The 14,688-nt window shown below is 35.7% G+C and overlaps 1 protein-coding gene across 3 annotated transcripts in view; it reads right to left on the bottom strand.

Moving 5' to 3' along the window:
- Positions 1-14,688, bottom strand: part of SCLT1 (sodium channel and clathrin linker 1) — a 224,926-nt gene that overhangs the window by 173,201 nt on the left and 37,037 nt on the right. For all 3 annotated transcript variants that reach the window (XR_010322005.1, XM_010590552.3, XM_064285323.1), the window contains exons 3-5: positions 6,638-6,696; positions 6,278-6,350; positions 1,786-1,841 (exon numbers count right to left, since the gene is read on the bottom strand). Coding sequence is in view for 2 of the 3 variants with exons in the window: in XM_010590552.3 (XP_010588854.1) it covers positions 1,786-1,841; positions 6,278-6,350; positions 6,638-6,696 (188 nt within the window). In the remaining variant the exon portion in view is untranslated. The remainder of the gene's footprint in view (positions 1-1,785; positions 1,842-6,277; positions 6,351-6,637; positions 6,697-14,688) is intronic.

Raw genomic sequence — 14,688 nt, 5'->3', positions numbered from 1 at the left:
GATCATATGCTACCTCCTGAAATGGCTGAACGTCGACCAATTCTTTTTGGTAATAGTGACTCTGTGTATTCCTTCCATCTTCTTTTTATTCTTCCTGAATCATTTAATATTTTCCTATAGAATCCTTCAATTTTGCAACTCAAGGCCTGAATTTTTTCTTCAGTTCGTCCAGCTTGAGAAATGCTGAGTATGTTCTTCCCTTTCGGTTTTCTATCTACAGGTCTTTGCACATGTGTCATTATAATACTTTACTTTGTTTTATGGAGGCGCCCTTTGAAATCTTCTGTTCAGCTCTTTTACTTCATTTCTTTCTTCCGCTTTAGCCAGTCGATGTTCAAGAGCAAGTTTCAAAGTCTCTCCTGACATCCATTTTGTTTTTTTCTTTCTTTCCTGTCTTTTTAGTGAACTCTTGCTTTCTTCACATATGATGTCCTCGATGTCATTCCACAACTCATCTGGTCTTAGGTCATTAGTGTTCAATGTGTCAAATCTATTCTTGAAATGGTCTCGAAATTTAGGTGAGATATGCTCAAGGCTGTACATTGGTTCCCACTGATTAGTTCTAATTATCTTCAGTTTCACCTTGAGCTTGCATATGAGCAGTTAATGGTATGTTCCACAGTCAGCCCCTGGCCTTGTTCTGATTGATGATATTGAGCTTTTCCATCATCTCTTTCCACGACGTAGTCGATCTGATTCCCATGTATTCCCTCTGGTGAGGTCCACTTGTATAGTCACCGTTTATGTTGTTAAAAAAAGGTATTTGTAATGAGGAAGTCATTGGTCTTGCAAAATTCTATCATGCGATCTCCAGCATTGTTTCTATCACCAAGGTCATATTTTCCAACTACGGATTCTTCTTCTTCATTTCCAACTTGTGCATTCTGATCACCAGTAATTATCAGTGCATCCTGATTGCATGTTTGGCAATTTCAGACTGCCGAAGTTGGTAAAAATCTTCAATTTCTACATCTTTGGCCTTAGTGGTTGCTGCGTGAATTTGAATAATAGTCATATTAATTGGTCTTTCTTGTAGGCTTATGGATATTATCCTATCACTGACAGCATTGTACTTCAGGATAGATCTTGAAATGTTCTTTTTGACGATTAATGCAACATCACTCCTCTTCAAGTTGTCATTCCCTGCATAGTAGACCAAATGATTGTTCAGTTCAAAATGGCCAATACCAGTCCATTTCAGCTCATTAATGCCTAGGATATTGATCTTCACACATTCCATGTCATTTGTGACAATTTCCAATTTTCCTAGATTCATACTTCTTACTTTTCATATTCCGATTATTAGTGGATTTTTGCAGCTGTTTCTTCTCATTTTGAGTCATGCCACAATATGAAGTTCCCTAAAGCTTGATGTCACTAAGTTCGACTCTACTCTAATGAGGCAGCTCTTCCCCAGTTGCATTTTGAGTGCCTTCCAATCTGAGAGACTCATTTTCCAGCACTGCATTAGACAATGTTTTATTGCTACTCATAAGGTTTTCACTGGCTCATTCTTTTCAGAAGTAGTAGCCCACTGGGTCCTTCTTCCTAATCTGTCTTAGTCTGGAAGCTCTGCTGAAACCTGTCCGCCATGGGTGACCCTGCTGGTATTTGAATACTGGTGGCATAGCTTCCAGCATCGCAGCAATGTGCAAGCCCCCACAGTAGAACAAACTGACAGATGCATGGGCACAGTAGTCTATGTATATAAAATACATAAATAACAAAAAATAAAAGATACCTAAGGTAATAATAAAAGAAATAAACAGCAGCTAATTGAGCTACCTTTCATTTTCCTTGATGACATTTTCAAGTTGTAGTTTCATCTCACCCATCTGTTTCTGAAAGAAGAAAATATGGTTGTACTGATAAATTTTCCAGACAATTAGGTGTCCAGTAAATAGTACATACACACGCAAGCAATCAGATTCTATGACAATAGTCTACTGGTAGGACTTATTCTTTACTTCTAACAAGTATTATTAGTTGCGGATATTTTAATGAAACACAGAACACAATAAAACGTTCATTTTGAACAGAATATACATAAAATATTTTATACACCACATTGAGAAGTATTTATAAATGTAATTTGATGACGTATAGATTTTAAAAAAACACTTAAAAGATTTTCATCAGTATGTCACTGTAACAAATACCAGAAGATCTCTATACCTTAAATGTGTATCTTAATTAATTCACCTTAGCTTAGGTAAAGCCCATATAAGCACTTGAAATTTTCTAGTATTTCAAAAGATAAAATGTTAATAGCAACAAAGAAAATAGAGGCTTTCTTTGGTAGTCACTCACTAAGCTTCTGATTCACCACCTTTATTAAATATCTAAACTCTCCGCACAACAGAGATGGCCACTGTTTTCAAACATATATTTTAGTAGGAAGGATGGGAAAAAAATCACTAAAATAGAAAAAAGAATAAAATACATACTTAAAAGGAATGTGATAAAAGTATGATTAGTTCTCTCTGATGGGATCAAGGGGTTGCTAAGATTTCAAAAGGACAAGAAGGGGATTCAAGTAGGGGGAAAGACGAGTAAAAACTAAGGAGCAAAAAATATTGGGTAACACAGGTACAACAGTCAGCTCTCAATAAATATGAATGGGTAGAGTGCACGTCAGGAAAAAGGTTGTGTGAAAATCATACTTAGAGCAAAACTGTCATCAACTCATGATATGTCCATTAGTCTTGATTGGGCACTCTAGGCTAAACGGGAGAATCCAAGCTTGAAGTGAATCTGGCAAGGGGAGGATGGACAAGGCAGTGCTCCAAGCCTTTCTCTCCACCTTTGAACCAGAGAAGCTCAAGGCAGCTTGGTCCAGGACATCAGTAACAGCCAATTCTAACTACAAATTGGCTTGAAAGATGAACCATTCCTAGGTCCCTGCTGTGCCTGAAACAGAATTAATCCAAAATAAATTAATTCACTACCAGATAATTGAGAACTGACCATACATAGAATGATGCAGCGAGATATAAAATGGAAATGCAGGTGAAGGTCATGAATGACATGGTAACTAAGAGATTTGGATTTTGTTGTAGCAATTATTCCCATTTTATAAATTTTTTAAAACTGATCTTTAATGTTATGAAAATGTAGGTGTGTATTGAAAAGTATTTATTATTAGTCAAATAATAATATAGGATATATATGCATTGGTTAGGATTAAAGGTTCACTGTTACAGTCATATAAAAACCTCCTTACTAAAAAATATTTAATAGTTTGAAGGAAACAAAATTTCAGGAGTATCTCACATCATAAAAATTTCATCTACTACTTGCATTTTTTAGCAGGAAAATTTTCATATAGAGAAATACAGCTGTACTTTTCTTGCCATCAAGATATACTATTTTTTGAATGGGTCAGTAAGATAAGTTATAAGAACTAGTCTATTAATCATTAATACCTATGTGAGCAATTTTTCTTAGAATTAGCTGTCATCATCTTTTTTCTGTCTAAAAGAAGTAGCAACTTTCTTATCATAGACTCTTGGTCTTTCTTCAACAGTTTCTTAGCTTCTTAAAATTAATTCAATAACCACCCTTACATGATAACGTCAAATGAATAATGAAGTTAAATATCTTAGTAAAATAGCTGATGAGACAGATAAATGAATCAGATTATTAAAAAATATAACATGTAAAGAGTTTAATTTTAATATAAATAACTATTATACATTATAGCAATCAAACCACATATCATTGTAGCAATTCAGAAAAAGTGAATTCAGCAAAAACTTCAGACTCACTAGTTTAAAAGTAAGGACAAAATGTCATTTCTGCATGACAGTACTTTCTGTTGTGCTTTGTCAATTAAAAAAATTAGAAGACATTACTAGAGTTGGCTCAAATTTAAATGACCACAGGCTCCAAAGCACACAGTAAAGACTAGGAAAATATTTAATTAACCTATGATAAAGCAGAAACTACAATTTTTAATTGAGGCAGGATCACTTTATAAGTTTATATATTAGAGAAATAACTATAGAAATGAAAGTATCAATCATTTCAGATGTAATAAACAAACCAAAAAACCCACTGCCATGGAGTCTATTCTGACTCATAGCGACCCTATTGGCCAGAGTAGAACTGCCCCATAGAGTTTCCACGGAGTGCCTGATGGATTCCAACTGTCAACCTTTTGATTAGCAAATGTAGCTCTTAACCAATATGCCACCAGTATTTCTGATAGAAGAACCTAACTTTATTTTTAGACAGTTGTAAGCATTTCATGTTTTTTTTTCCATAAAGCAACACAGTCCATTAATTTATAAATAGAAGTTTGTTCAGCTAGATTTAATAATCTTTTCTATAAACTCTGGCATTTAATCATTCATCAAATATTTGAGGGCTAGACTTAGAAGTATACCTTAGCATCACTTCTTTGTCCATGTATTAAGAGAAAAGAAAAAAATTAAGCTCTTTGTGTCTGCCTGTCCACAGCTAAATTCTGAGGAAATCAGTCTCAAAGAGTTGTTTTTATATAAGGTTGTTATATTTTCTTCCATTTGCACTAAATTAAGTTGACTCTGCTACTCTTGCCACAACTGAATTGGTCCAGGGATTGGTATCTGAGCCAAACAAAATCATGAATGTATTCAAGCTCTATGAAAGCGGTCATCGCCTCCTGGAGGGCTTAGCTTTAGAAATACAACTTCTGTCTAAGAAATGCCTCTATTGTATGGTCGTCCAATATCATCAGAAAGGTTAGAATTTGGAGAGCAGGATTTAAAAGATGTTTTGAAATCAAAGAAAGACATCTTAAATATTAGGTATACTCTAAAAATGAAATGGAAACTCCCACTGTATACTGAACAGTGCTGTGCTATTATTCTAGTTTTCTACAAGCCTGCCATGCATCCTAGTCTTAGAAGCCCTGGAAGCCAGAGTGATGATCTATCTCTATAGACAACATCCTCAGTTTCTTCACTCCCTTAAAATAAATAATTGCTAAGAGGATTTTAGAAAAAAGCTGCCACAACTTAAGCCTACACAGGTAGTTTCTGACTTATGATATATTAGAATTATGATGACCCACACTTACAACCAACCTTTTTTTGTGTGTGTGTGTGTGCATCTTATAGTTAATAATATGTACTACATACAACGTTGCATCATGTAATTTGCTGATGTTATCATTATCTGTAAATTTGTATGCAATGTTTCCAACCCCCAAAGGCAAACAAAGACTGGATTTATAAAGATATTGATAATGAAAGGCAATAATAATGAAAACTAAAAAAAAAAAAAAAATAGGTATTACACTTATGTGAAAACTGACTTGTAACAGAGTTGCTGAAATGGGAACCCCGTCGTAAGTCAGGGACTGTCCGTATTACAAGTAGACCAATACTATCTAAAATCTGACAGACTTAACATTCAAAATAGGGAAAAAAAAAATATTCTGCAAACAATGGGAAATGAAGGTAGAATAGCAGAAAGGCCTAAAAGGATGTGAGATGGTTATAGATCTTTCCGGGGGTGGGGTATAAACAAACAACAATGAGATTAAGAGATCCTTCTAAGGATTACCAAAAGACAGGAATTCACACACACACACACACAGTGATGGTTAGTTTTATGTGTGAACTTGGCTATGCTATGATTCTCAGTGGTTTGGCCAGAAACTGGACTGGCTGTTATTCTGCAACCTAATATAACCTAACATAACACATTCATTTTCCATGGTGTGATCTCATACAATCAACCAATCAGCTGAAAGGAGGCTTTCCTTGGGGATGTAGTCTACCTCCAGAATATAAACGGGTATTCTAACATAGCATGCATTCTCTCTCTCTCTCTCTGTCTCTTAAGTCTGCATTCTTCTCATTGCCTTACCTCCAGAACTTGGAACATAAGCCTGTAGAAGTTTCCAGCCTGCAGCCTCATCTGCAGATTTGGGATTTGTCTGCTCCCCTGGGGACTTTGCCAGCTGACCTCTCCACCTGCCGACTGACCTACAGATTTCAGACTTGTCAGCCTCCATGATTGCGTGAGCCATTCCCTTGAAGTAAATCTTTCTACATGTATTTATATGGTGTGTGTACGTGTGTGCGTGTGTGTATGTCTCTCACTGGTTTTGTTACTCTAGAGAATTCAACTAAAACAAATACACACATGCACACACTTACAGAGAGCCAAGAATTGATTATAGTTAAATATTTTCTTCCTTATCAAAGTTTTTAAAAAGAAAGGGGGTCTATTTTACTTTTTCTTCTCTTATAATATTACATAAAGCTTCACAACCATGATTTCATACCTGATAATATTTCAGCTGCTCATTTAGCTCTTCCAGATGCTTATCATACTCAGTAATAAGAGGAGCTAAAAAGCTACAAAAGAAAAAAAATACAGAATTAAAAATATGGCATATTGTCTCATTGAGTTAAATAAATGTATAACACGTGAAACACACTGCAAATTGAAAGCCGTTATTAAGACTTCATAATATTTGCTTTTTCCTTGTCAATTCAATGGCAGATCATTTAAACCTAATTATATATAAAAAAAACCTAATTATAGCATGTTATAAAATAAAATTCCTAATTCTAAAGGAATTATTTTAACAATAATTAAGTATAATTAAGAAAAAAATATTTTTCTGTTACCCCACTCTTACCTTTGGTCAACTACTGAGTTTCCTAAAATGTCATCTCCATCTTCTTTGAAGACAGCTTCCTATAACAGAGAATACTGCATCTTAAGAAATGTCTTCTCACATCATTCTAGCCAAAAACTGGCTGTGGTTTAAAATTACATACAAAAATTTTATAACCTTAGAAAACCTACTAATGTAATTCAAAATGAGAGGAAGAGAAGGAAATCATTTCAAATAATGCTGAAAATACATTTGGTAAGTTTTAACACTCATACGTAATAAAAACTCTTGGCAAATAGAACTAGGAGGAGTTTTTCTTAGCTTGATAAAGAATATCTACCAGAAACCCACATTGATTTACCATTCTTCATGGTGAACCACTGTAAACACTGTATCAAATTCAGTAACAATACCAGGCTTCTCACCATAACTGATATAATTCAACATTATACTTATTCTAATCAACGCAATATATTGAAGGGAGGATGGGTCTGAAATTTAAAAGTTGAAGAGACAACACTATTATTATTTACAGACAATCTGAGCACTTACCTAGAAAGTCCCATATAATCTACCAACTAATAAAAGCATACTTTGTTACCAGATAGATCAACATAAAAAATCAATAGCTTTCCCAAACACCAGTAATAATTAGAAAATGATAAAACCCTCCTATTCACTATTGTGAACACTTTTTTGAATTCATTTTATGTATAGGGTTTTTTTGAGGGCATTACTTTTACAGTTTATTTGATGATTGCTCCAGATATCACATTACATATATATAACTTATCAGTCTACTAGTGTCTCGGTTTTAAGTTGGAGTGAAGTATAGAAACTTTAACTCTTTTCATGTCCCTTTTTACCTTCCTCTATTTATAATTTTGGAAACCCTTGCGGCATAGTGGTTAAGAGCTACGGCTGCTAACCAAAACATCTGCAGTTTGAATCTGCCAGCTGCTCCTTAGAAACTCTGTGGGGCAGTTCTACTCTGTCCTATAGGGTCGCTATAAGTCGGAATGAACGTGACGGCAGTGGGTTTGTTTTTTTTTTTGGTTTATATATAATTTTCCTAAATATTTCCCATTCATATATTTAGAACCATTTCAGAGTATTAATTTTTGCTTCAACCGCCAAACACAGTTTATAAAACACCACAGCAAATGGAGTGTCTACCATATCTACTCATGTTTTTGTTTACATGTTTTTTTTCCTTCCGATAATCTATGGTTCTTTCTTTTACTTTTTTCTGTTTAGAGAATTTCCTTCAGCCATTCCTTTAGGATAAGTCTATTGGTAACAAATTCTCTTAGTTTTCCTTTATTTGAAAATGTCTTGATTTCCCCTTCTGCTCCGAAGAATATTTTTTGCTGATTCTGGGTTGACAGATTGTTTTTCAGCACTTGAAAATTACTATGGCACTTCCCTCTGGCCTCCACAGTTTCTGATGAGAAATCCTCCACCACTGGAATTGTTTATTTTTAATTAAAAAAAAAAAATAGGTAAGATATATTGTTTCTTTCTGTTTTTGATTTTTTTTCTTTATTTTTAGAAGTCTGATTATGAGGTATCTTGAGTCAGTTTCTGTCTTGACAGGCTACCCCTTTCCCGGTCCTTTGGCAGAGACAGCAGACTTTTGTTGAGCATTTTTATCTCTGCACCCATTTGGCATTTCCAGGTTGCTGGCTTCTTCAGTTCCAAGTCTGGGATGTATCAGGCAAAAAGAGGACCCAGGCAAATTACTACCGTGTTGGTTTTCATCCCTAGCCTGTCTGCCTTCTTTGCTCTTCCCTCCAGTCTTATTTTTGTTTTATACATAATGTCCAGAGCTTTTAGTTGTAATTAGTGAGAGGAACAGGGAAAAGTACATCTACACCATCTTCGAGGGAGGTGAAGTATATCCTACAAGTTTTGATATGTCAAATTTTCATTATCATAAGTACAAAATATTTTCAAATTTTATTTATAATTTTTTCTTTGACCAGTAAGCTATTAGAAGTGTATTTCTTAATTTTAACGCCATAGAGGATATTTTCAGTTATCTTTTTGTTGCTGATTTCCACTGTGATCAGACAACAAACTCTGAATGAATTCTTTGAAATATGTTGAGGCGTGCTTTATGTCCTAGCTTATGGTCAATTTTGGTAACTGTTGCAGGTATACTGGAAAACATCCTGTATTCTATTTTTTGTTGAGTATGGTGTTTTCCGTTATTTGAGTTTTCTGTCAATGTGGGAAACCCTGGTGGCGTAGTGGTTAAGTGCTATGGCTGCTAACCAAAGGGTCAGCAGTTCAAATCCTCCAAGCGCTCCTTGGAAACTATGGGGCAGTTACACTCTGTCCTATAGGGTCGCTATGAGTCAGAATCGACTCAACAGCACTGGGTTTGGTTTTTTTTTGTTTGGTTTGTCGACGTGAGTTTTCTGTCAATGTGTTGTTTAGATCTTCTATATTGTTATTAAGGAGTCCTGGTGGCGCAAAAGGTTAAGAGCTTGGCTAATAATCGAAAGGTTGGCAGTTCGAACCCACCTGGTAGCTCTGCAGGACAAAGGCCTGACGATCGCTTCAGTAAAGATTATAGCCTAGAAAATCCTATGGGGAAGTTCTACTCTGTCACATGGGGTCACTAGGAGTCAGAATCAACTCAGTGGCACCTAACAACAACATATTGTTATTCATTTTTGTTTGCTTATTGCAGCTATTGAAAAAGATGTTTTAAATTTTCCCTTCAGATAGTATAAAAAAACAAACCAAACCCATTGCAGTCGAATCAATTCCAACTCATAGGAACTCTATAGGATGGAGTAGAACCGCCCCATTAGAGTTTCCAAGGAGTGGCTGGTGCATTCGAAATGCTGATCTTTTGTTTAGCAGCTGTAGCTCCTAACCATTGAGCCACCAGGGTTCCTCAGTATACTTGCCTCTTTTCCTTTTAGTTTTGTCAATTTTTCTTTTATATACTTTGGAGCTACATATAGGGATTTAGAATTGTTGACTTAATTATGAATTAACTCCTTCACCATTATAAAATGTCCCTCTTTATCTCTAGCAATATTTCTTACCTAAAGTCTATTTAGTCTGCTATTGCTAAAGGTGTATCTGTTTACTTTCAGTTAATATTTGCATGGTGTAGCTTTTTTCTCGTCTTTTCACTTTCAATTTGTTTTTTTTGTTGTTGTTGTTCACATAACTGGATTTGTGTGTGTGTGTATGCTAAATATTTGGAATTTTTAGTTCATTCACATTTAAAATAATTATTGTTCACAATACACAAGAATTAATATAAAAAACCAAAACCAAACCCATTGCCATCGAGGCGATTCCAACTCATAGTGACCCTATAGGTCAGAGTAGAACAAGAACTGCCCCATAGTTTCCAAGGAGTGCCTGGTGGATTCAAACTGCTGACCTTTTGGTTAGCAGCCGTAGTGCTTAACCACTAAGGCACCAGGGTTTCCAGAATTAGTATAGGAGTTCATAAACTTTTTCTGTAAGGGACCAGAGAGTAAATAGTTTAAACTTTGCAGCATCATGGTCTATGGTCTCTGTCACAGCTATTCAATTCTGTTGCTGTAGCACGAAAGCAGCCATAGACAACCTATCAACAAATGAACGTGGCTGTGTTCCAATAAATATTTATTTACCATAACAGATGGCAGGCTGGATTTAGCCCTGGGCTATAGTTTTCTAACCTCTAATTTAGATGATGGTGTGAGAGTATCTCACAGAAAGTGAGGGGAAAAAAAAAAAGGCCCAAAGTACTAACATCTTGCAGGAGAATACTGAATTTAGGCTTGACTCACAGGATTCCAAAATATTTCAAATATAAATTCTAACTTTAAAACTAACAATTTCATGACAATTTGTTTTCTAGTTATAGTGATTAAGACATTGTTGTATTGGTGCAGACGCAGACAAAACTGACTTATCATATGCCAGGTTTCCATGTACGTACAGGCACAAGAATAGAGTACCTATGCATACATGGAAACCTGGTATACGATAAGCCAGTGGGGAAAGCATGGACTACCCAATACTGCTGGTACCACGGTATAGGAAAAAAAAAAAAAAAAAAAACCCTCTCCTACGCAATACACAATAATAAATTCCAAACTATCTGAAGATTTAAATGTCGCCAGTGAAAGGCTTAAGACACAATAGTACAACCTATAATAAAAAAAAAAAAAATTTTTTTTATAATAGGAAAGCACTGATACAACTGACTGTACAGGTAATCCTCAGATTATGAACAAGTTCCATTCCTAAATCTGTCTTTAAGTCGAATCAGTTAGGTACGGAACAGTTAGGTACGGTTTGTATCTAAGGTCAGTTAGTCAAATGTTTGTCTTAGTATATAGTATACAGTGTATCTTTCTGTGTAAAAAAAAAACATTAAAGAAGTACTTCCAGGTACACTAAAACATCTTTATCATAACAATACAGTGATATTAATGTTTTGATGCATGTTGCAAAGTAGCACTAGCTTGTTATTACAAACCACTGATGTACCCCAAATTTTTAATATAATAGGCTTTGTGGGGCTTGCTTTGTAACTACTGGTTGTACGTAAGTCAAACGTTTGTAACCCAGGGATTGCCTGAATATAAAAAGTTGAAACTTTTCTATTGCAGTGAATATGAACAAGAGAAATGAAAATCCACATATTGAGAGTTTTCCATGTTTCAATAAACAACGGGTATTATTAGGAAAAGTACGGAAGAGGAAATCTGAGACTATTAACAAATTCTAGGTGTACATCCTACAGAAACTCTCAGATGTGTAGAGAAATGGTCAAGAAAAGGTTCAAGCATTATGCCAAAATAAAAAAAAATTAGAAAAAATCTAAATGCCCTTCAACAAAAGAAATGATAAAAAAAAAAATTGTACTATAGTAATAGAATAGAATGTAGTAGGCAACAGTTATACTGCATAAACTGGAGATACATGTATCAAAATCTTAAAAATAATGTTGAACAAAATAAGCAAATTTTACAAAAGGTCACACACAGTATGATACTGGGTCTATACTTTAAAAACTTGCAAAATGTCACAATAAAATGATTTCAGATATGATCATAAATAGTAAAAATATTAAAGCATATAAAAAAAGTTACATATGCATATAAAGTACTGAAAAATACCAAATTCAGGATAGTGGTCACCACTGGGGACAAAATGGGTGGGGAAAGAGGTACCCAAAGAGATTAAACTGTTCCAGTAATGTTTCATTTCTTAATGGAAAAAAAAAAAAAAAAAACGACCTGAAACAAATACGGCCAAAAGTTAAAACTGACACAACTAGGTGATGGGAACGCAGGCATTAGTTGTTTTTTTTTTTTTTTAATAATTTTTATTGTGCTTTAAGTGAAAATTTACTAATCAAGTCAGTCTCTCACATATAAACTTATATACATCTTACTACATACTCCCACTTATTCTCCCCCTAATGAGTCAGCCGGCTCCCTCCTTCCAGTTTCTCCTTTCATGACTGTTTTGTCAGTTTCTAACCCTCTCTACCCTTCCATCTCTTCTCCAGACAGGAGACACCAACATAGTCTCAAGTGTCCACCTGATGCAAGTAGCTCACTCCTCATCAGCATCTCTCTCCAACCCCTCGGCCAGTCCAATCCATGTCTGATGAGTTGTCTTCGGGAATGGTTCCTGTCCTGGGCCAACAGAAGGTTTGGGGACCATGACCGCTGGGATTCTTCTACTCTTAGTCCATTAAGTCTGGTCTTTTTATGAGAATTTGGGGTCTGCATCCCACTGCTCTCCTGCTCCCTCAGAGGTTCTCTGTTGTGTTTCCTGTCAGGGCATCATCAGTTGTACCGGGCACCATCTAGTTCTTCTGGTCTCAGGATGATGTAGTCTCTAGTTCATGTAGCCCTTTCTGTCTCTTGGGCTCATTAATTACCTTGTGACCTTGGTGTTCTTCATTCTCCTTTGATCCAGGTGGGTTGAGACTCACTGATGCATCTTAGATGGCTGCTTGCTAGCATTTAAGACCCCAGACGCCACACTTCAAAGTGGGATGCAGAATGTTTTCTTAATAGAATTTATTTTGCCAATTGACTTAGATGTCCCCTGAAGCCATAGTCCCCAAAGGCCCACCCCTGCTCCGCTGACCTTCAAAGCATTCAGTTTATTCAGTAAACTTCTTTGCTTTTGGTCCAGTCCAGTTGTGCTGACCTACCCGGTATTGAGTGTTGTCCTTCCCTTCACCTAAAGTAGTTCTTATCTACTATTTAATCAGTAAATAACTCTCTACCACCCTACCTCCATCCCTCCTCTTGTAACCACAAAAGCATGTGTTCTTCTCAGTTTAAACTCTTTCTCAAGATCTCAAAATAGTGGTCTTATATAATACTTGTCCTTTTGCATCTAATTTCACTCAGAATAATGCCTTCCAGATTCCTCCATGTTATGAAATGTTTCACACATTCATCACTGTTCTTTATCAATGTGTAGTATTCCATTGTGTGAATATACCATAATTTATTTACCCATTCGTCCGTTGACGGACACCTTGGTTGCTTCCAGCTTTCTGCTATTGTAAAAAGTGCTACAATAAACATGAGCGTGCATGTATCTGTTCCTGTAAAGACTCTTATTTCTCTAGGATATATTCCGAGGAGTGGGATTTCTGGGTCATATGGTAGTTCTATTTCTAGCTTTTTAAAGAAACACCAGATCGATTTCAAAAGTGGTTGTACCATTTTACATTTCCACCAGCAGTGCATAAGCGTTCCAATTTCTCCGCAGCCTCTCCAACATTTATTATTTTGTGTTTTTTGGATTAATGCCAGCCTTGTTGGAGTGAGATGGAATCGCATCATAGTTTTAATTTGCATTTCTCTAATGGCTAATGATCGAAAGCATTTCCTCCTGTATCTGTTAGCCGCCTGAATATCTTCTTTAGTGAAGTGCGTGTTCATATCCTTTGCCCAATTTTTAATTGGATTGTTTGCCTTTTTGTGGTTGAGTTTTAGCAGAATCATGTAGATTTTAGAGATCAGGCGTTGGTCAGAGATGTCATAGCTGAAAATTCTTTCCCAGTCTGTAGGTGGTCTTTTTACTCTTTTGGTGAAGTCTTTGGATGAGCATAGGTGTTTGATTTTTAGGAGCTCCCAGTTATCGGGTTTCTCTTCGTCATTTCTAATAATGTTTTGTATTCTGTTTCTGCCTTGTATTAGGGCTCCTAGGGTTGTCTCTATTTTTTCTTCCATGATCTTTATTGTTTTAGTCTTTATGTTTAGGTCTTTGATCCACTTGGAGTTAGTTTTTGTGCATGGTGTCAGGTATGGGTCCTGTTTCATTTTTTTGCAAACGGATATCCAGTTATGCCAGCACCATTTGTTAAAAAGACTATCTTTTTCCCAATTAACTGACACTGGGCCTTTGTCAAATATCAGCTGCTCATATGTGGATGGATTTATATCTGGGTTCTCAATTCCATTCCATTGGTCTACGTGTCTGTTGTTGTACCAGTACCAGGCTGTTTTGACTACTGTGGCTGTATGATAGGTTCTAAAATCAGGTAGAGTGAGGCCTCCCACTTTGTTCTTCTTTTTCAGTAATGCTTTACTTATCCGGGGCTTCTTTCCCTTCCATATGAAGTTGGTGATTTGTTTCTCCATCACATTAAAAAATGTCATTGGAATTTGGATCGGAAGTACATTGTATGTGTAGATGGCTTTTGGTAGAATAGACATTTTTACTATGTTTCTAAGTCTTCCTATCCATGAGCAAGGTATGTTTTTCCACTTATGTAGGTCTCTTTTAGTTTCTTGCACTAGTACTTTGTAGGTTTCTTTGTAGAGGTCTTTTACATTTTTGGTAAGATTTATTCCTAAGTATTTTCTCTTCTTAGGGGCTACTGTGAATGGTATTGATTTGGTGATTTCCTCTTCGGTGTTCTTTTTGTTGATGTAGAGGAATCCAAGTGATTTTTGTATGTTTATCTTATAACCTGAGACTCTGCCAAACTCTTCTATTAGTTTCAGTAGTTTTCTGGAGGATTCCTTAGGGTTTTCTGTGTATAAGGTCACGTCGTCTGCAAATACAGATAATTT

Source organism: Loxodonta africana, chromosome 5 (genome assembly GCF_030014295.1).
Source record: "Loxodonta africana isolate mLoxAfr1 chromosome 5, mLoxAfr1.hap2, whole genome shotgun sequence".
Classification (NCBI taxonomy): domain Eukaryota; kingdom Metazoa; phylum Chordata; class Mammalia; order Proboscidea; family Elephantidae; genus Loxodonta; species Loxodonta africana.
This window is presented reverse-complemented; position numbering and strand designations above follow the sequence as displayed.